General features: G+C 42.1%; 1 protein-coding gene across 4 annotated transcripts in view; it reads left to right on the top strand.

Moving 5' to 3' along the window:
- The window catches only part of gbgt1 (Globoside alpha-1,3-N-acetylgalactosaminyltransferase 1), a 70,228-nt gene that overhangs the window by 32,491 nt on the left and 16,181 nt on the right, over nucleotides 1-21,556 (top strand). The window contains exon 1 of one of the 4 annotated variants that reach the window (XM_082971177.1): nucleotides 8,357-8,666. The exons of 2 other annotated variants lie outside the window; for them this stretch is intronic. In XM_082971177.1, the coding sequence (XP_082827303.1) occupies nucleotides 8,608-8,666 (59 nt within the window). In that variant the 5' untranslated portion in view covers nucleotides 8,357-8,607. Of the gene's footprint in view, nucleotides 1-8,356; nucleotides 8,667-21,556 lie in introns of those variants that run through there. One more of the 4 variants, XM_082971188.1, reaches the window with a different exon arrangement.

Here is a 21,556-nt window from a genome sequence, read left to right as displayed (position 1 = left end):
TAGGAGAGGGCCTAGAACAGAGCCCTGGGGGACACCAGTGGTGAGAGCACGTGGTGCGGAGACAGATTCTCGCCACGCCACCTGGTAGGAGCGACCTGTCAGGTAGGACGCAATCCAAGCGTGGGCCGCGCCGGAGATGCCCAACTCAGAGAGGGTGGAGAGGAGGATCTGGTGGTTCACAGTATCAAAGGCAGCAGATAGGTCTAGAAGGATGAGAGCAGAGGAGAGAGCGTTAGCTTTAGCAGTGCGGAGAGCCTCCGTGACACAGAGAAGAGCAGTCTCAGTTGAATGACCAGTCTTGAAACCTGACTGATTTGGATCAAGAAGGTCATTCTGAGAGAGATAGCAAGAGAGCTGGCCAAGGACGGCACGTTCAAGAGTTTTGGAGAGAAAAGAAAGAAGGGATACTGGTCTGTAGTTGTTGACATCGGAGGGATCGAGTGTAGGTTTTTTCAGAAGGGGTGCAACTCTCGCTCTCTTGAAGACGGAAGGGACGTAGCCAGCGGTCAAGGATGAGTTGATGAGCGAGGTGAGGTAAGGGAGAAGGTCTCCGGAAATGGTCTGGAGAAGAGAGGAGGGGATAGGGTCAAGCGGGCAGGTTGTTGGGCGGCCGGCAGTCACAAGACGTGAGATTTCATCTGGAGAGAGAGGGGAGAAAGAGGTCAAAGCACAGGGTAGGGCAGTGTGAGCAGGACCAGCGGTGTCGTTTGACTTAACAAACGAGGATCGGATGTCGTCGACCTTCTTTTCAAAATGGTTGACGAAGTCATCCGCAGAGAGGGAGGAGGGGGAGGAGGATTCAGGAGGGAGGAGAAGGTGGCAAAGAGCTTCCTAGGGTTAGAGGCAGATGCTTGGAATTTAGAGTGGTAGAAAGTGGCTTTAGCAGCAGAAACAGAAGAGGAAAATGTAGAGAGGAGGGAGTGAAAGGATGCCAGGTCCGCAGGGAGGCGAGTTTTCCTCCATTGCCGCTCGGCTGCCCGGAGCCCTGTTCTGTGAGCTCGCAATGAGTCGTTGAGCCACGGAGCAGGAGGGGAGGACCGAGCCGGCCTGGAGGATAGGGGACATAGAGAGTCAAAGGATGCAGAAAGGGAGGAGAGGAGGGTTGAGGAGGCAGAATCAGGAGATAGGTTGGAGAAGGTTTGAGCAGAGGGAAGAGATGATAGGATGGAAGAGGAGAGAGTAGCGGGAGAGAGAGAGCGAAGGTTGCGACGGCGCAATACCATCCGAGTAGGGGCAGAGTGAGAAGTGTTGGAGGAGAGCGAGAGGGAAAAGGATACAAGGTAGTGGTCGGAGACTTGGAGGGGAGTTGCAATGAGATTAGTGGAAGAGCAGCATCTAGTAAAGATGAGGTCAAGCGTATTGCCTGCCTTGTGAGTAGGGGGGAAGGTGAGAGGGTGAGGTCAAAAGAGGAGAGGAGTGGAAAGAACGAGGCAGAGAGGAATGAGTCAAAGGTAGACGTGGGGAGGATAAAGTCACCCAGAACTGTGAGAGGTGAGCCATCCTCAGGAAAGGAACTTATCAAGGCGTCAAGCTCATTGATGAACTCTCCAAGGGAACCTGGAGGGCGATAAATGATAAGGATGTTAAGCTTAAAAGGGCTGGTAACTGTGACAGCATGGAATTCAAAGGAGGCGATAGACAGATGGGTCAGGGGAGAAAGAGAGAATGTCCACTTGGGAGAGATGAGGATTCCAGTGCCACCACCCCGCTGGCCTGATGCTCTCGGGGTATGCGCGAACACGTGGGCAGACGAGGAGAGAGCAGTAGGAGTAGCAGTGTTATCTGTGGTAATCCATGTTTCCGTCAGCGCCAGGAAGTCGAGGGACTGGAGGGTAGCATAGGCTGAGATGAACTCTGCCTTGTTGGCCGCAGACCGGCAGTTCCAGAGGCTGCCGGAGACCTGGAGCTCCACGTGGGTCGTGCGCGCTGGGACCACCAGGTTAGAGTGGCAGCGGCCACGCGGTGTGAAGCGTTTGTGTGGCCTGTGCAGAGAGAAGAGAACAGGCATAGACAGACACATAGTTGACAGGCTACAGAAGAGGCTACGCTAATGCAAAGGAGATTGGAATGACAAGTGGACTACACGTCTCGAATGTTCAGAAAGTTAAGCTTACGTTGCAAAAATCTTATTGACTAAAATGACTAAAATGATACAGTACTGCTGGCTGGTGAAGTAGGCTAGCTAGCAGTGGCTGCGTTGTTGACTTTGTTTGAAAGTGTAGCTGGCTAGGTAACCTCGATAGTTTCAGTACTACACCATTATCATGATACAAAGGCAACTATGTAGCTAGCTAACATAACACTAATCAAGACGTTCCTTTGTAATGTATTTAGTTTCTACAATGCTGCTCGTCGGTAATAGTTGGCTAGGTTTGGGAAATGGCGTGACGGGGGACGGAAATAGCTGGCTAGCTAACCTCGATAATTACTCTAAACTACACAATTATCTTAGATACAAAGACAGCAAAGACAACTATGTAGCTAGCTAACACTACACTAATCAAATCGTTCCATTGTAATGTATTATTTTCTACAGTGCTGCTAGTCGGTAGAAGTTGGCTAGCTAGCAGGACGAAAATAGCTGGCTAGCTAACCTCGATAATTACTCTAAACTACTCTAACCTACACAATTATCTTTGAAACAAAGACAGCTATGTAGCTAGCTAAAAAATTGCTTAGATCAAACAAATCAAACCGTTGTAATGTAATGAAATGTAATATTACCTGCGGAGCGAAGTGCAGCACGACTACTCGCTCCAAACCCGGAGCGAATAGTCTAATATGACCCATGGCCTTAATGGGGTCTTCGTGTGTATTTGGAAATACAAAAAGTAAGCAAAAATGCGGCAGTCATCAAGCTAGGTAAGAGACCGTTATTGAATATGTTTAATTGATTGATAAGACTGAACTAGATCAATGATAATTCAATTATTTTATTTATTTATTTCACCTTTATTTAACCAGGTAGGCAAGTTGAGAACAAGTTCTCATTTACAATTGCGACCTGGCCAAGATAAAGCAAAGCAGTTCGACAACATACAAAAACACAGAGTTACACATGGAGTAAAACAACATACAATCAATGATGCAGTAGAAGAAAAAAAATAAAAAAAAAATAAGATTATATACAATGTGAGCAAATGATGTGAGATAAGGGAGGTAAAGGCAAAAAAATGCCATGGTGGCAAAGTAAATAAAGTATAGCAAGAAAAACACTGGAATGGTAGATTTGTAGTTTGAAGAAAGTTCAGAGATAAAATATAAATAATATGGTGCAAAGGAGCAAAATAAATAAAATAAATAAATACAGTAGGGGAAGAGGTAGTAGTTTGGGCTAAATTATAGATGGGCTATGTACAGATGCAGTGATCTGTGAGCTGCTCTGACAGCTGGTGCTTAAAGCTAGTGAGGGAGATAAGTGTTTCCAGTTTCAGAGATTTTTGTAGTTCGTTCCAGTCATTGGCAGCAGAGAACTGGAAGGAGAGACGACCAAAGGAGGAGTTGGCTTTAGGGGTGACCAGAGAGATATACCTGCTGGAGCGCGTGCTACAGGTGGGTGCTGCTATGGTGACCAGTGAGCGGAGATAAGGGGGGACTTTACCTAGCAGGGTCTTGTAGATGACCTGGAGCCAATGTGTTTGGCGACGATTATGAAGCGAAGGCCAGCCAACGAGAGCGTACAGGTCGCAGTGGTGGGTAGTATATGGGGCTTTGGTGACAAAACGGATGGCACTGTGATAGACTGCATCCAGCTTGTTGAGTAGGGTATTGGAAGCTATTTTGTAAATGACATCGCCGAAGTCGAGGATTGGTAGGATGGTCAGTTTGACGAGGGTATGTTTGGCGCATGAGTGAAGGATGCTTTGTTGCGAAATAGGAAGCCAATTCGAGATTTCACTTTGGATTGGAGATGATTGATGTGAGTCTGGAAGGAGAGTTTACAGTCTAACCAGACACCTAGGTATTTGTAGTTGTCCACAAATTCTAAGTTAGAACCGTCCAGAGAAGTGATGCTGGACAGGCGGGCAGGTGCAGGCAGCGATCGGTTGAAGAGCATGCATTTAGTTTTACTTGTATTTAGGAGCAGTTGGAGACCACGGAAGGAGAGTTGAATGGCATTGAAGCTCGTCTGGAGGGTTGTTAACACAGTGTCCAAAGAAGGGCCAGAAGTGTACAGAATGGTGTCGTCTGCGTAGAGGTGGATCAGAGATTCACCAGCAGCAAGAGCGACATCATTTATGTATACAGAGAAAAGAGTTGGCCCAAGAATTGAACCCTGTGGTACCCCCATAGAGACTGCCAGAGGTCCAGACAGTAGGCCCTCCGATTTGACACACTGAACTCTGTCAGAGAAGTAGTTGGTGAACCAGGCGACGCAATCGTTTGAGAAACCAAGGCTACTGAGTCTGCCGATGAGGATGTGGTGATTAACAGAGTCAAAAGCTTTGGCCAGGTCAATGAATACGGCAGCACAGTATTGTTTCTTATCGATGGCGGTTACGATGTCGTTTAGGACCTTGAGCGTGGCTGAGGTGCACCCATGACCAGCTCTGAAACCAGATTGCATAGCGGAGAGGGTGCGGTGGGATTCGAAATGGTCGGTAATCTGTTTGTTAACTTGGCTTTCGAAGACCTTAGAAAGGCAGGGTAGGATGGATATAGGTCTGTAGCAATTTGGGTCAAGAGTGTCACCTCCTTTGAAGAGGGGGATGACAGCAGCTGCTTTCCAATCTATGGGAATCTCAGACGACACGAAAGAGAGGTTGAACAGGCTAGTAATAGGGGTTGCAATAATTTCGGCAGATAATTTTAGAAAGAAAGGGTCCAGATTGTCAAGCCCAGCTGATTTGTAGGGGTCCAGATTTTGCAGCTCTTTCAGAACATCAGCTGAATGGATTTGGGAGAAGGAGAAATGGGGGAGGCTTGGGCGAGTAGCTGTGGGGGGTGCAGTGCTGTTGAATGCAGTAGGGGTAGTTAGGTGGAAAGCATGGCCAGCCGTAGAAAAATGCTTGTTGAAATTCTCAATTATAGTGGGCTTATCGGTGGTGACAGAGTTTCCTATCCTCAGTGCAGTGGGCAGTTGGGAGGAGGTGTTCTTATTCTCCATGGACTTTACAATGTCCCAGAACTTTTTAGAGTTGGAGTTGCACAAAGCGAATTTGTGTTTGAAAAAGCTAGCCTTGGCGTTTCTAACTGCCTGTGTGTATTGGTTTCTAACTTCCCTAAAAAGTTGCATATCGCGGGGGCAGTTCGATGCTAATGCAGAACGCCACAGGATATTTTTGTGTTGGTTAAGGGCAGTCAGGTCTGGGGAGAACCAAGGGCTATATCTGTTCCTGGTTCTAAATTTCTTGAAAGGGGCATGCTTATTTAAGATGGAGAGGAAGGCATTTAAAAAAAATAACCAGGCATCCTCTACTGACGGGATGAGGTCAATATCCTTCCAGGATACCAGGGCCAGGTCGATTAGAAAGGCTTGCTCGTTGAAATGTTTCAGGGAGCGTTTGACAGTGATGAGTGGAGGTCGTTTGACCGCTGACCCATTACGGGTGCAGGCAATGAGGCAGTGATCGCTGAGATCTTGGTTGAAAACAGCAGAGGTGTATTTAGAGGGCACGTTGGTTAGGATGATATCTATGAGGGTGCCAGTGTTTGCGGCTTTGGGTTTGTACCTGGTGGGTTCATTAATAATTTGTGTGAGATTGAGGGCATCAAGCTTGGATTGTAGGATGGCTGGGGTGTTAAGCATGTCCCAGTTTAGGTCACCTAGTAGCACGAGCTCTGAAGATAGATGGGGGGCAATCAGTTCACATATGGTGTCCAGAGCACAACTAGGGGCCGAGGGGGGTCTATAGCAGGCGGCAACGGTGAGAGACTTGTTTTTGGAGAGGTGGATTTTTAAAAGTAGAAGTTCAAATTGTTTGGGTACAGACCTGGATAGCAGGACAGAACTCTGCAGGCTATCTCTGCAGTAGATTGCAACACCGCCCCCTTTGGTCGTTCTATCTTGTCTGAAAACGTTGTAGTTAGGGATGAAGATTTCAGAGTTTTTGGTGGACTTCCTAAGCCGAGATTCAGACACAGCTAGGACATCCGGGTTGGCAGAGTGTGCTAGAGCAGTGAATAAAACAAACTTAGGGAGGAGGCTTCTAATGTTAACATGCATGAAACCAAGGTTATTACGGTTACAGAAGTCATCAAAAGAGAGCGCCTGGGGAGTAGGAGTGGAGCCAGGCACTGCAGGGCCTGGATTCACCTCTACATCCCCAGAGGAGCAGAGAAGAATAAGTATGAGGGTACGGCTAAAAGCTATAAGAATTGGTCGTCTGTGACGTCCAGAATAGAGAGAAAAAGGAGCAGGTTTCTGGGGGCGATAAAATAGCTTCAAGGTATAATGTACAGACAAAGGTATGGTGGGATGTGAGTACAGAGGAGGTAAACCTAGGCATTTAGTGATTATGAGAGAGATATTGTCTCTAGAAACATCATTGAAACCAGAAGATGTCATAGCATGTGTGGGTGGAGGAACTGAGAGGTTGGATAAGGTATAATGAGCAGGGCTAGAGGCTCTACAGTGAAAATAATAATCAATATTGTGTTACACCTTTAACCAACAGCGTAACAAATCAACCACTCTTACAAATAAAGTACAAAGACTTTACATTTGATTCTCATTATTAAGACATCCTCTATATCAAATTTCAGCCAGACCGCCCAGCCAGCCCGAGCCGCCTGCACCACCACCAGTCTAGTCAATAACTCAACTCTCTCCCCAACACAACTTCCATCCCATCAAAAGTTTAATAAAAACACAGATAAACCCCCTACACATTAACACACAGAAAGAGTACATCCTCCATATACTGCAGAGCTCTTTTTACTTGCATACCCTGTGGCTGGGTCACCCCGTCCTGCCCCTAGAGGTGTACGGCCCTGCAGCGCCCCAACACAACACACCCCACTCAGCTTTAGGATCTTAGTGAAACATTCATTATTGGTTTCAGGTGTGTTAGGCCAAGGACAGAGTGACAACCAACAGTATGGTAGACCCCCAGAGCCAGGACTGAGCAGCCCAGCAGCTAAGGATTGCCTAAATAGGTATCTCCCCTGACGTGGTCATGTTTTCAATACAGACTCCTTTTGTCATACAGTATTCCATTAAAGGAATCCAGACCTTAAGAAAGTTGCATAGTGTACCCTTAATCTTGTAATAAATCAAATTTAGTGATACATAACTTGACATTTCTGCCATCCATTGTGACATTGTGGGAAGATAACCAACCTTCAAATTAATAGAAATGCATGTCTTAGCCACTATAAATGCTAGGTTACACAGTTTCGTCTGATAACGGTCTCCAGTATCAACATTTCCAAGAAAACAAAAACAGGGAGAATCTATAGACATACACTTTGCCAGACTTCAGCCAGCCTTCACAAGATCATAACACATACAATTATGTCCCCTTTTGTGTGTTTTACACCTCCAAAAGAATAATGAAGTGCAAGATATTCAGTTTAACTAGCTTATAGTACGTTCTATGGATGGTCTTAAACTGCAGTAATTTATGACAGAGATTATATGAACAGATGCAACACAGACAGCAGCTGCCTCTGTTCATCTCTCCCGTGCTGGCCTTCACACGCCTGTCTGCTGTCACGTCCTGACCATAGAATGATGTTATTTTCTATGGTAGAGTAGGTCAGGGCGTGACAGGTTTTTTCTTCTTCTATGTATTATATTTCTATGTTCAGGTTCTAGTTTTGTATTTCTATGTTGGGGATTTTGTTTGGGATGATCTCCAATTAGAGGCAGCTGGTTCTCGTTGTCTCTAATTGGAGATCATACTTAAGTAGGGTTTTTTTTCCACCTGTGTTTGTGGGAGATTATCTTTGAGTCAGTGTATGTTTCACCTCTGCATCACGGTTTGTTGTTTTTGTCATTCAGTTTATTTATGTATTGCATAGTTTCACAGTGTAAATAAAATGTGGAACGACACACATGCTGCACTTTGGTCCGCTTCTCCTTATGACAACCGTGACATCTGCGCACACTGTGATGTCCGTGTGTTCCTAAATCCAGCCACCTGCTTACCCCACATTGCTTCTACACATGTCAAAGAGGTCCCGTGTGGCTCAGTTGGTAGAGCATGGTGTTTGCAACGCCAGGGTTGTGGGTTCAATTCCCATGGGGGACCAGTGCGAAAAATAGAAGAAAAAAAATACATGTATGCATTCACTACTGTAAGTCACTCTGGATAAGAGCGTCTGCCAAATGACTAAAATGTAAAATATAAAGAGGCATGTATGAACATGCAAGTGGAAGGGTGAGGGAAAGGGAGTGGTTTGGTTATCAGCCAAAGGAAAGAGCCAAAGGGGTTAGCACAGACACAACATCAACCGCGCCCTCATTATAGGCTACACAAAATACATACACACGCACATTTTGCCTGTCCCACCAGTTTAAACTGATATCAAAGATATTTTACTGGGTCCTAAATCCAGACAAGGATTGATTTACATTACTGGTGATAGATTTATCTACTGTCGTACTTGTGACCAGTATTAATGGGATAAACTAAATCCTTTGGTGACAATATTGGAGGAACAATGCGCTATATTAAGCCATATGTTCTGCTTGTCATTGTTGGAACATTCTCGCTTCTGGGGTATGTAAACTATTTTGACATTACTTCCAGTTTATTCCTTTTTCTGGTATTAAATGAGGGGCCTTTGATAGATTTTCATATTAGTTTCTAAGAGCTCTGAGATGTCATTTAAAAAAAATAATTGTTGAATGTGACTATGTTCTAATCTGTTAAGGGTTGGATGGATTTAAGAAATGAGATTTAATCAAGATTAAAGATATAACATAACTCTTAACTGAAATGACATCAATTATTAATCAATATCTGGTGTTGAAATATATCAGCATTGCCTAAAATGTATTTCTCTTTTCTTTATTTTTTATTTGTAAATGTATTATAATAGTAGCAGTAACTGTAGCCAATGTATTAGGCCATTTCTTTACCCTATACAACAATAATATAATTTTATTGATTTTGTGTTGTATGCACATATTATCTAATCTTGAAGGGGTTTTACATAAAACATTTCATGTCATATGCTAATTGGATCCCTCTGTGGCCACAGATCATTTTCCTGTGCTGCAGGAAATTCAAATGACACTTGGCGTTTACATAAATTCAATGAAAACAAGCAATTCTCATTCTCTCTCACTCGCTCAAGACAATGTAGTTCAACTTAATGAAACCAGTTATAACACCTTTGTAAATACTGTAGTATACCTTCATAACACATTTATTCATTATCATGCATAAGTATTTTTCAAAATAAAAGCCCATTATCATTACAGAACTACAATACTTGAAGAGGGAGGGGACAATGTTATGTCTGTTGTTATGAGTAACTTATTCATAAGACATATTCACCATAGTGCTCCTGAGAAAACCCAGTGATGTTGTTAGAGATGTGATATCTTAATTTGAAAAACAATCCAGCGGCAGGAGGATTTGATTATAAACATAAGAAAGTGATATTTTCTAACAGGAAATTAGTTTTGATAAACTATAGCCTATCTTGTGTTATTAATAAGCTATATAAAATGACGATTGCTGATGTGTATGGCTGCATTTCAAATAAATGTTTGTATATTTGAATGTCACAGTTGTAGGATCTGCAGTAATGGGACATTATTCTGTCTGCTGCTTTAGCGTTTGAGCGAGCGAGAGAGAATGAGAACTGTGGGTTTTCACTGAATTGATGTAAATTACAAGTGTAGTGTAGTAATATGAACTTGTGGCACACACTATTAGGTCCTCACATGGTACAGGTCAGTACCTTTAAGGGTACATGTGCGCAAAATCTAGTATAATGGTTCATTTTTCTTCCCAATATAGTCAATGTTTAAAACGTAGGTGGAGCAATGTGCTGGCGGGGACTCAATAGCATAATTTGGGGGCATGGTCTAAAACAAGGCTTTTCAACACGGTTCCTGGAAAGCTAATGTTTTGTAGATTTTCACTCCAAAGCTAGTATACTGTTGCACACCGGATTCTAATAATTAGCTGGTTGATAAGCTGAATCATGTTACAACTGGGGTTGGAATGAAAACCTACAGGAGGGTAGCTCTCCGGGAACAGGGTTGGAGAGTCCTGGTCTAAAATACAGTGCCTTGAAAAAGCATTCCTACCCCTTGGATTTCTTCAAGTTTTATTGTGTTACAAAGTGGGATTAAAATCAATTTCATTAATTTGTTTTGTCAACAATCTATAAAAAATACTCTGTAATGTCCAACTTAAAGAACACATTGAGTCAATACATGTTAGAAACACCTTTGGCTGTGATTACATCTGTGAGTCTTCTTGTCATCTGTAAGAATGTAAGAATTTCCTCTGTGTTGTCTTAGGAATTCAGCATTCTCTGTGTTAATCTTGCCAACCTCCATTGTCTCACCTCTGAGAGGCAGAGGTTACGTCATGTACTGTAAGTGATATCTGATTGGAGGTTAACTTTATAGTCACTCTATTGGTCAACAACTCAGATTGTGAATCCAAACAACTCAGATGCTTATAAAAAAAATTGTTATTTCTCTTTTTTGTTCCTGCTGTGGACTTTTGGGGCATGGCCTTTCAGGCTATGATTTCTCTCGCTTTCTGATCATGCTTAGAATAATGCTTTGTTAATGTTAGTTATGCCTTGTATGTGAATCCATTTATTTTATGAAGTAATTCAATATGGATGTATCCAAATAAATGTCACTTGAAATCAGCTTAAACAAATGCAAATGCAGCTACTTTGTTGTTATTCTGGCTGCACTTTTTGATGTTAATGAAAGTTAGCGGTAGTTGGCTAGCTAGCAAGCAAGGGAAAAGAACATTGCCAGCCACTATAGTAATGAAACATTTAGAACGAACGACCATAGATACAGAACAAAAAGACTGAACGGATGGGTAGCGTCTCTCGCAACCGAACCGATAGAATGAATGACCAGCTGGCTTGGGTAGCAACCCTAGATTTTTGTCGGGACTATATCTTGTGGAAGGATGAAATAGTATGAATAAATGAATCAAAAAACATTTTTAATAAAAATATGTCCATCATTATTTGAATACTGTATATTGGTAACCCACGGTAACAACACCGTGCCAATATATCCTCCAAACCCTGCTTCTTAGGCATTATCACTTAAGTATACAACATACTTGATTAATGAGTATATACCAAATACTTTAAGTTAATTTTAGTATACTGTAAACGAACGGTATCCTTTCAGTTGAGCGTACTAATGCTACACCTGTCTACCGGAAGTTGATTCTGTTGCTATGCAACTTCTTGCTAACTAGCTAGACATCTTATGACTTTGGGTGTGTTCGTAAATTCAATCTAGAGTACCAGAGTGCGCTCGCAGTGTGTTCGTAAATTCAGAGCATTGTCAGATTGTCCGTTTGTAAACTCGGAGTGTTCAAAGCTCACACTGGACACTGTCTGAGGAGTATGGTTGATCCGAGCGTTCTGACCTCACAACAGCCGTCAAGCACCCAAGCTAACTGGCTAACATTGGATAGCTTGCTAGCTTCTTCCAGACACAAATGAGAGAACAGCTCACTCTGACCATTTTATGTGCCCTCGTAGAGCTGGTTAGGCTGTTTTCATGTTATCCAGTGCGTTGGTGACTATAACTGTGCTGCTGGCAACAATTTAATTATGCTTTTTTGCCAATGTTCACTGACACCGGACATATTCAACGGGGGTTGAGCGTTCGTAAATGAATCAAGTTATTCTGCGCTCTGGCACACTCAGATGAGAGTGTTCTGAAAAAGTAAATAGTAGATAGTCAGAGTGTATTTACGAACGTACACGAATTAACAATGTTCATTGAGAACGCACAACAACTATGCCACTTAGCTAAGCTAAGAATGACGTGAATAATCAAGTCAATAAACGTTGGCTAGTTAGTTAGATAGAATATAGTTAATATACTGGCAAATTCACTTTATTAGTAGCCAACTAACATTAGGTAGCTAACATATCGGTACATACTGCTGTAATGACATGTTATGCAGTTCGTAAGGATAGATCAGCTAACAAATTGTCAGCCAACGTAACTTAACTTATTTGAAAAGTGAATTTGTATCTGTTCTTGTCTGACTTCGACTGCAAATCTGAAAACATTGTAAAGTCACGCCCATTTTCTGAAGAATTTCATTATGGGCGCTAAAAGAACCAAAATCGTGTCCAATGCTTGTATACTTCGTATTTTGGCTAACAGAGGTAGTAGAGTTTGTCATATTACTCACATGAACATGTATGTGCACAAATATATACAGTATGTATGCATATTCCGTATATATTTACACTATAAACAGAAATGCAAGGGGGGAAAATTATGCATTTCTTTCTCAAAACATTTTATTATCATCCAGATTTCAGGATGAACAGTAACAGACAAAACAAATATAGTAGATAAACAAATAGGCTTGTCCTTGTCCTCCTCCTCGTCGTCCTCCTTGTCCTCTTCCTCCTTGTCCTCGTCCGATTCCTCCTCTTACTCTCACTCCTCTTCCTCTCTCTCCAAAATTGGCATCCATTGTTGTCCAAACCAAGAAAGCCAACCTGAAGCCTATTTATAGCACTCAAGCTTTGATTTCTAAGTGTAGAAATAGCTATGTGTTTTCACACGTGAGCACTGGGTGTATGTAGGTAATCGGTAAATGAGTGTGGCATTTGGAATGGCAGTGTTTTCCAAACGAAACACAAGACATGTTAGTTTTGAATGATGTGTCTAATGTTGAGAATTGTGTTTAGTGTTTTGCAAAAAGTGTGTTTCACAATTGTAAACTGAGTGTAAAGCAGATAATGTGCTTGCAGTTTTGCAGACTTGGTCTGAAGATTAGGTACGAGTTAATGGTTTCACTGAGTGTGCCTCAAGTATCACTATTAGTGTGTAAGCGAATGTAAAAAAACTAAGTAAGTTACAAGCAGTTACTGGCCATTAGGTTACTGTGCATTTTACAATAACTTACTGACAGATGGTTGTCAGTTAGGTCATGTCAAATTCACTGCAGCTTCTGTTGCTGGAGTTTAAAACCATCTGAAATATGTCATTGTAAACAGGCAATGCAAGCCAAACAGGCTATGCAAGCCATACAGATCCTATCTGATATCACACTCATAGTAAGGAAAAACGTGGCTAGGGACTGGGCGGTGGGAGATTCAATATATCAACTAAGTAGCTTGTGACACTTAGGCTTATACGCCACATCAAAACAAATCAATGTTTATATGCACTGAATACAGCATAAACATAAACTTAAAACGATTGAAGCAACTGTTTGCATCAGCTTTTAGAGTATTTCCAACATTAGGTATTTTTATATATAATATACTTTGCTTTTAGGGTTTCATTAACAATATATTAAGTGCAAACAACTTACAGCTTCTCAAATTGGTTAGATTTAACTTAATTTGATAATTTACAGAACTGTTATTGTATGTTGGATCTTAATTTATTTTGGATAATTTACTCAAAATGAGTTGTTTGATGCAATAACACCTACATGGGAATAAGTATAACACATCAGAGGACCTTTGAAACTTCACTTTTATTGCTGACTTTTTATTTTAATTGAAATGTGTTTCTGCAAGAGAAAACAACTGGCAAAATAATAAAGTCAACAAAAGGGAAATGATCACTTTCAACCTCATTTGTCCTCTAGCAGCTCCCCAAAATCAACATATGTGAAAACGTCATGTGTTATAAGAAAAAAATACATGGTTTTAATGAAACTGGAATCTGATGTTGTAATAATGTTCATCATGTGATTTTAAGCAAATATGAGCAGGCAAATTTAGGCCCGATACCAACACATACATTTTTTTTTTAAATCAAAGATGGCATAGCAGTCTTTGTGTTTGTCTAGTTGTGTCCCGTTTATATATCTTTTATCTTCGCATATATTTAAAAAAATTATTTTTCTTAACCTCAACTTCAACATACTCTCCTGGAACCCGCCTCACCCAATGTGGTATGGATCTGCTATTTTTTTATTTTAGAACCGGAACCCCCAACAGAAGCTAGCCAGCTAACTGCTAGCTAGTAGTCAGCTAGCCACTGCTAGCGGTCATCAGCTAACCTTTAGCCTGGACAACTCCTGTCAGTCTGCACAGCATGATTCAACCCAGAGCATATCGGACGTCTTCTTCTCCATATCTCCGGATTCCTACCGCAAGCTCTGAACCTTTTCAACTGGATTATCGCAGCTAGCTAGCTGCTATCCGAGTGGCTAGTCCTGGCTAGCATCTCTGTCCCGAAGCAAGCACCAATTAGCCTGGAGCCAGCCTATGCTAGCCCCATCACCCACTCCTTGGGCTACAATACCTATTTTGCCAATTGGCCTGGACCCCTTCTACTGCTGATACGGAGCCCCGCCGATTCACAACTGGACTACCGACGTAATCCGCCCGAGGGGGTTTTAAAACAAGCTCCTCCGTCGCAACGTCCCCGAATGCCCATCTGCTAGCCTGCTAGCCGTGACCCGCTAGCTGTCTAGAGCATATTGGACTGTTAGCTGAAGATGTCCATCAGCCAATTTCTTGGGCTACTACACCTATTTTGCCAATTGGCCTGGACCCTTTTATTACATGGAGCCCTGCTGATCCATCACGACTGGTCTTCCAACGTACCACCCCATACTCACACCTCTAGGAGCACACACAGTGAAGAACGGTCGGGATAGGAAATCTTCGTTAAGGAGGTAACCCCCGGACCCTGTTGGTACTCGGTTCTTCTCTTAACTCTGTGTGTGATCAGCAGTGCTCATATGTGTACATACCTTCTTGCAGTGGATAACGTGGACCCAAGTGACTCTCTCAGCTTTTCTAATGGCAAAGGCAGTGGTTTAACAGAACCTGGTATGGGCCTTCCCCACGGGGCTGCTTCCCGTCTTTTCTCCTCAGGGACTGGATCCACACCCAGTCTCCTGGTTGTACTGAGTGAATCCCCTTCTCCTGTAATTCACCTGTTGGACACACAATCTTGGACATACGGGTTTGGTTAACAAACAGTCTTCTCATGTTTTCTGCTAGTATTTCTTCAACTTCTATGTCTACCTGTTCTGGTATCTCTATTCTCCCTAACTCTGGCATTCTATAGGCTTTACCTGATTAGCTAAAATGTCATCCATCATTTAAAAAGATGGCTCCTAGTAAACCAACTCTAGGGATAATATCTTGACTTAATATTTTAGCTACCATAATCATGTCCACCAAGTAAGTTGGGAACGCTTCTACCCATTTGCTATACTTATCTATTATTGTTAAACACCCCTTCTTCCCCTTAATTTGGAATAGTTCAATAAGTCCAATTCCAAATGTTGGAATGGATCTTCTTACAAAAAAAATAATTGTTTAAGTAATTATCCTCTAGGCCATCACTCTTTCCTAACTACTCTACTATACTTCCCTCCCCTTGATACATTGCTTAGCCTATGTATCAATATTGCTGCGTATCCATACAATGTCTTTGGTAGGATAAGTAAATTATCCTTATGTCAGACCTTCTCTTGTAGAATGCCCCATTTCATTTTCCACATGTCCAATTCTCCCTGGGCCCTTCATCCTTGGCTATCATTTAACAATCCTCTGTCAAGTGTTTTACTATCTTAAGATGTATCTGTGCTGTTTTGTATGGTTTTAAATGTCTATGTGCTTATCTGTGTAAATAGTAACTTTCTCTCCTTTCTTATTTCACCGGTTCTAGTCAATGCTACTATTTCGGCCTACTGTGCAGAATAGTGTCTGGATATTGTGTCTGAAAAATGGAAGTTTTCGGATTTTAGAGGAGTTTGTATTTCGCGCCACGCCCATCATTGGATACTGGAGCAGGTGTTCCGCTAGTGGAACGTCTAGATGTAAGAGGTTAACCTCTCTGGGCTAGGCGGGATGAAATCGTCCCACCTACTCAGTGTAATCCCGTGGCGCGATTTTCAAATACCTTAGAAATGCTATTACTTATGACTATTTTACACTATTTTAAAGACAAGACTCTCATTAATCTAACCACACTGTCCGATTTCAAAAAGGCTTTACAACGAAAGCAAAACATTAGATTATGTCAGCAGAGTACCCAGCCAGAAATAATCAGACACCCATTTTTCAAGCTAGCATATAATGTCACAAAAACCCAGAAGACAGCTAAATGCAGCACTAACCTTTGATGATCGTCATCAGATGACACACCTAGGACATTATGTTATACAATACATGCATGTTTTGTTCAATCAAGTTCATATTTATATCAAAAACCAGCTTTTTACATTAGCATGTGTCGTTCAGAACTAGCATACCCCCCGCAAACCTCCGGTGAATTTACTAAATTAATCACGATAAACGTTCACAAAAAAACAATTATTTTAAGAATTATAGATACAGAACTCCTTTGTGCAATCGAGGTGTCCGATTTTAAAATAGCTTTCGGTGAAAGCACATTTTGCAATATTCTGAGTACATAGCCCAGCCATCACGGCTAGCTATTTAGACACCCACCAAGTTTAGCCCTGACCAAACTCCGATTTACTATTACAAAAGTTTGATTACCTTTGATGTTCTTCGTCAGAATGCACTCCCAGGACTGCTACTTCAGCGGCGTTTTGTTCGTGCGTTCAAGACACTATCCGAAGTGTAAATAAGGGTCACGAGCATGGCGCAATTCGTGACAAAAAAATTCTAAATATTCCATTACCGTACTTCGAAGCATGTCAACCGCTGTTTAAAATCAATTTTTATGCCATTTTTCTCGTAAAAAAGCGATAATATTCCGACCGGGAATCTGCGTTTAGGTAAACAGACAAAAGAAAACAAAGCATTCTGTCGACGCGGGCACGAGCCTGAGTCTCACAGTACTGTAACCAGCCACTACCCAAACGCGCTACTTTTTTTCAGCCAGAGCCTGCAAAGCCACGATTCAGCTTTTTGCCGCCTTCTGAGAGCCCATGGGAGCCGTAGGAAGTGTCACGTAACAGCAGAGATCCTCTGTAATGGATAGAGATAATCAAGAAGGGCAAGAAATTGTCAGACAGGCCACTTCCTGCATGGCATCTTCTCACGTTTTGGCCTGCCATATGAGTTCTGTTATACTCACAGACACCATTCAAACAGTTTTAGAAACTTTAGGGTGTTTTCTATCCAAAGCCAATAATTATATGCATATTCTAGTTACTGGGCAGGAGTAGTAACCAGATTAAATCGGGTACGTTTTTTATCCAGCCGTGTCAATACTGCCCCCTAGCCGTAACAGGTTAAAATAATTAGGCAAGGACTCAGCTTTCTGCAAAAGGTTTCTGTAGCTTTATTCATGAGAACGTTCTGAGGTCAGGATAACAAACAGTCATTTTATAGTTCTTGCTTACTTACGCACATGCATTTACACACAAACTGTTGTTGACCTGCAACCCCCATTGACTTCTCACGCTGTTTATCACATTCTAGCTCAGCCTGTTCCTTTCCCTCAAGGTTAGGAACTCTTTGAAGTTTTACTCCCTTTACCATCTGTTTCTGTAGCTCTCTATACTAATTGCATACACACACATTTCTTTCCCTCTCCAGTGGTTCCTGGACTTTCTGGAACTAATCAGACCAATCGATCACTACATTGATCATTACACTGATTATTCATTAACCATGCTGTATGACTAATAATTCATCATCGTTTATTGATTCATTTACCTTTATTAGAAAATTATCTTATCAGGTATGTTCTGAGTATGTTCATCTGACAACACCTCCAAGTCTTGTCATTCTTTCCTGCATTTGTGCAGCATCGACATGATGTATTGAGTCCCACAATTGTATCCACTGGACTCGGTGACCCAGTGCTTTCAGATATCCTCTCACCATACTAATTGTGGTGAACTTGTCTTGCATGTGGCTACCAGATTGTCCAGCTCCTTGTCTGTCATTTGGCTGTATGTTCCCCTCACCGCGATACTGTATTCCAGCATTCTGCGTTGGACAGTTTGTGTTGAGATGCCGAGCAGTTTGGCAATGCAAGGTACAGGCGGATCCATTTCAATCAGCTGTCGAAGGTGCTGTTCTGACAATCGGTTTTGGACGTCCCATTTCGCCATCAACAATTGATGGGGCACATCTTTCTTCCATTTCAGCATTGACTAGGTTACACAGTTTGGAGAGATCCTGCAAGTCTACTTAATTTGCTAGTGAGCTGATAAATATAATCTCATATGTCAACATTTTAAACTTGATTTTTCATGGTTACAGTTGATTTTATTTTAAATTCAATACATATGGCGTGAAATTGGCCCCATACTACACCCCTGTCCAGTCATGTGAAATCCAAAGATTAGTACTTAAAGAATTTATTTCAAATGACTGATTTCATTATAATCAAATCAAATGTTATTGTTCACATATTTAGCAGATGTTATTGCGGGTGGAGCAAAATGCTTGTAACTGTTATATGAACTGTAACTCAGTAAAATCTTTGAAATTGTTGCATGTTGCTTTTATATTTTAGTTCAGTACATTGAAGAAACCAATACAATTCAAATGAATTATGCTAATTAGTTAATGCATTGGAAACGCTTCTGCTCTTACAGTTGTTAAGCTGCAAGTTCAGTGGGTGAGGTAGTAAGGCACTCAGTGATACACTGCACATCAACAAAGTGAGGTAAGTATCAAATCAAATTGTATTTGTCACATTCACATGGTTAGCAGATGTTAATGCGAGTGTAGCGAAATGCTTGTGCTTCTAGTTCCGACAATGCAGTAATATCCAACGAGTAATCTAACCTAACAATTTCACAACAATTACCTTATACACACACACAAGTGTAAAGGAATTAATAAGAATATGTACATAAAAAAATATATGAATGAGTGATGGTATAGAACGTTATAGGCAAGATGCAGTGGATGGTATAGTAAACTATATACATATGAGATGAGTAATGTAGGATATGTAAACATATAAAAGTGGCATTGTTTAAAGCGGCTAGTGATACATTACATCAAGATGGCTAGATGCAGTAGATGGTATAGAGTACAGAATATACATATGAGATGAGTAATGTAGGGTATGTAAACATATAAAAGTGGCATTGTTTAAAGTGGCTAGTGATACATTTATTACATACATTTTTCCATTACTAAAGTGGCTGGAGTTGAGTCAGTATGTTGGCAGCAGCCACTCAATGTTAGTGATGGCTGTTTAACAGTCTGATGGCCTTGAGATAGAAGCTGTTTTTCAGTCTCTCAGTCCCTGCTTTGATGCACCTGTACTGACCTCGCCTTCTGAATGATAGCGGGGTGAACAGGCAGTGGCTCGGGTGGTTGTTGTCCTTGATGATCTTTTTGGCCTTCCTGTGACATCGGGTGATGTAGGTGTCCTGGAGGGCAGGTAGTTTGCCCCCGGTGATGCGTTGTGCAGACCTCACTACCCTCTGGAGAGCCTTACGGTTATGGGCGGAGCAGTTGCCGTACCAGGCGGTGATACAGCCCGACAGGATGCTCTCGATTGTGCATCTGTAAAAGTTAGAATTATTTTGGTGACAAGCCGAATTTCTTCAGCCTCCTGATGTTGAAGAGGCGCTGCTGCGCCTTCACCACGCTGTCTGTGTGGTTGGACCATTTCAGTTTGTCCGTGATGTGTACGCTGAGGAACTTAAAACTTTCTACCCTCTCCACTGCTGTCCGTCGATGTGGATGGGGGATGCTCCCTCTGCTGTTTCCTGAAGTCCACGATCATCTCCTTTGTTTTGATGACGTTGAGTGTGAGGTTATTTTCCTGACACCACACTCCGAGGGCCCTCACCTCCTCCCTGTAGGCCGTCTCGTCGTTGTTGGTAATCAAGCCTACCACTGTAGTGTCGTCTGCAAACTTGATGATTGAGTTGGAGGTGTGCATGGCCATGCAGTCGTGGGTGAACAGGGAGTACAGGAGAGGGCTGAGAACGCACCCTTGTGGGACCCCAGTATTGAGGATCAGCGGGGTGGAGATGTTGTTACCTACCCTCACCACCTGGAGGCGGCCCGTCAGGAAGTCCAGGACGCAGTTGCACAGGGCAGGGTTGAGACCCAGAGTCTCGAGCTTGATGACGAGTTTGGAGGGCACTATGGTGTTAAATGCTGAGCTGTAGTCGATGAACAGCATTTTCACATAGGTATTCCTCTTGTCCAGATGGGTTAGGGCAGTGTGCAGTGGGATTGCGATTGCATTGTCTGTGGACCTATTGGGGCGGTAAGCAAATTGGAGTGGGTCTAGGGTGTCAGGTAGGGTGGAGGTGATATGGTCCTTGACTAGTCTCTTAAAGCACTTAATGATGACGGAAGTGAGTGCTACGGGGCGGTATCATTTAGCTCAGTTACCTTAGCTTTCTTGGGAACAGTATATTTATAGCTGTATGACTGGCAGGAACACTAACACCGCTTAGACTAGCCAATACCTTCACCCCCTAACAAAGACAGATACAGTATTGTACCTTGCTGGCCCACAATGAGGAACTGTTCAGGGAGGATTGTAAACGAAAACACCTTGACCCAAGGAAAATTTGGACTAAAGTGTGAAAAAGGATCCATAATAATAAGAGACTGTACACTGTAAACCATTTCCTGTTGTTTTTTTATGGTAACTTACAGGCAGCCAGTTGCCTGTAAGTTACTGTATAAAATGGTACAGTATGTTTCCATACTGTATTTTACAGTTTCCAATAATGTTACTGTAATCTTTTTTGTCATTGTTTTTACAGTTACACACAACTGGCTGCCTGTAAGTTATTGTAAAACAACAGTACAGTTGGTTACTGTAATCTTCTTATGGTAATTGTAATGAATGAATTACTTTGAGGGGAGATGGGGTTTGTATTTTAATGTAATTGCATAAGATTGGTGCAAGCAAGTTGACCGCTAGGAAATGTGTTTATATATTTCTGAATATCATTGAATTCCAGATTGGAAGCTTTTGTTAAGCCTCTAGAAGGGAAAGTCATACAAAATACAAAATGTTGGTCTTAACAAAGGCTTCTAAACTGGCAGTGACTACAGGGCAAAACAGACCAAAGGACATGGTAAATACTCAACCATTAAAGGTTTGAGACTTGCTGGAACTCCATTCTATCCCCTATACACATTTAATTTAGCCTCTTACAAGGCACACCTCAAAATATGTTAATGAGTCAGAAACAACAATACTAAAGACAGTAAGGTGGGCAGAAACGGCTTCTCCAACAGAAATCCCCAATCACGCTTGTAGGCGATGTCATAGCGATGTTGGCTATCTAAGTTCATGCTCAGTAACACGTCATCAGTCGTCTTCTGCCGAACTGCACATGTGCAGGCCATCAAATCAAAGGCACTCCTTCAACATAAAGTTGTTCTTGACGAAAATGAAAACGTGTCAGTTTGTGACTTTCACATGGTTTGAGTAATAACTATTTAAGGCATTGGCTCTAATCTACTGCAGGCTGTGCCTTTAGATTGAGAAAATGAACAACGAAGGAATCATTTTTCACTTCTCATTGAACAC

Source organism: Salmo salar, chromosome 03 (genome assembly GCF_965601325.2).
Source record: "Salmo salar chromosome 03, fSalSal1, whole genome shotgun sequence".
Taxonomy (NCBI): Eukaryota; Metazoa; Chordata; class Actinopteri; order Salmoniformes; family Salmonidae; genus Salmo; species Salmo salar.
Note: the sequence above shows the minus strand (reverse complement) of the source record. Positions and strands in the feature narration are given on the sequence as shown.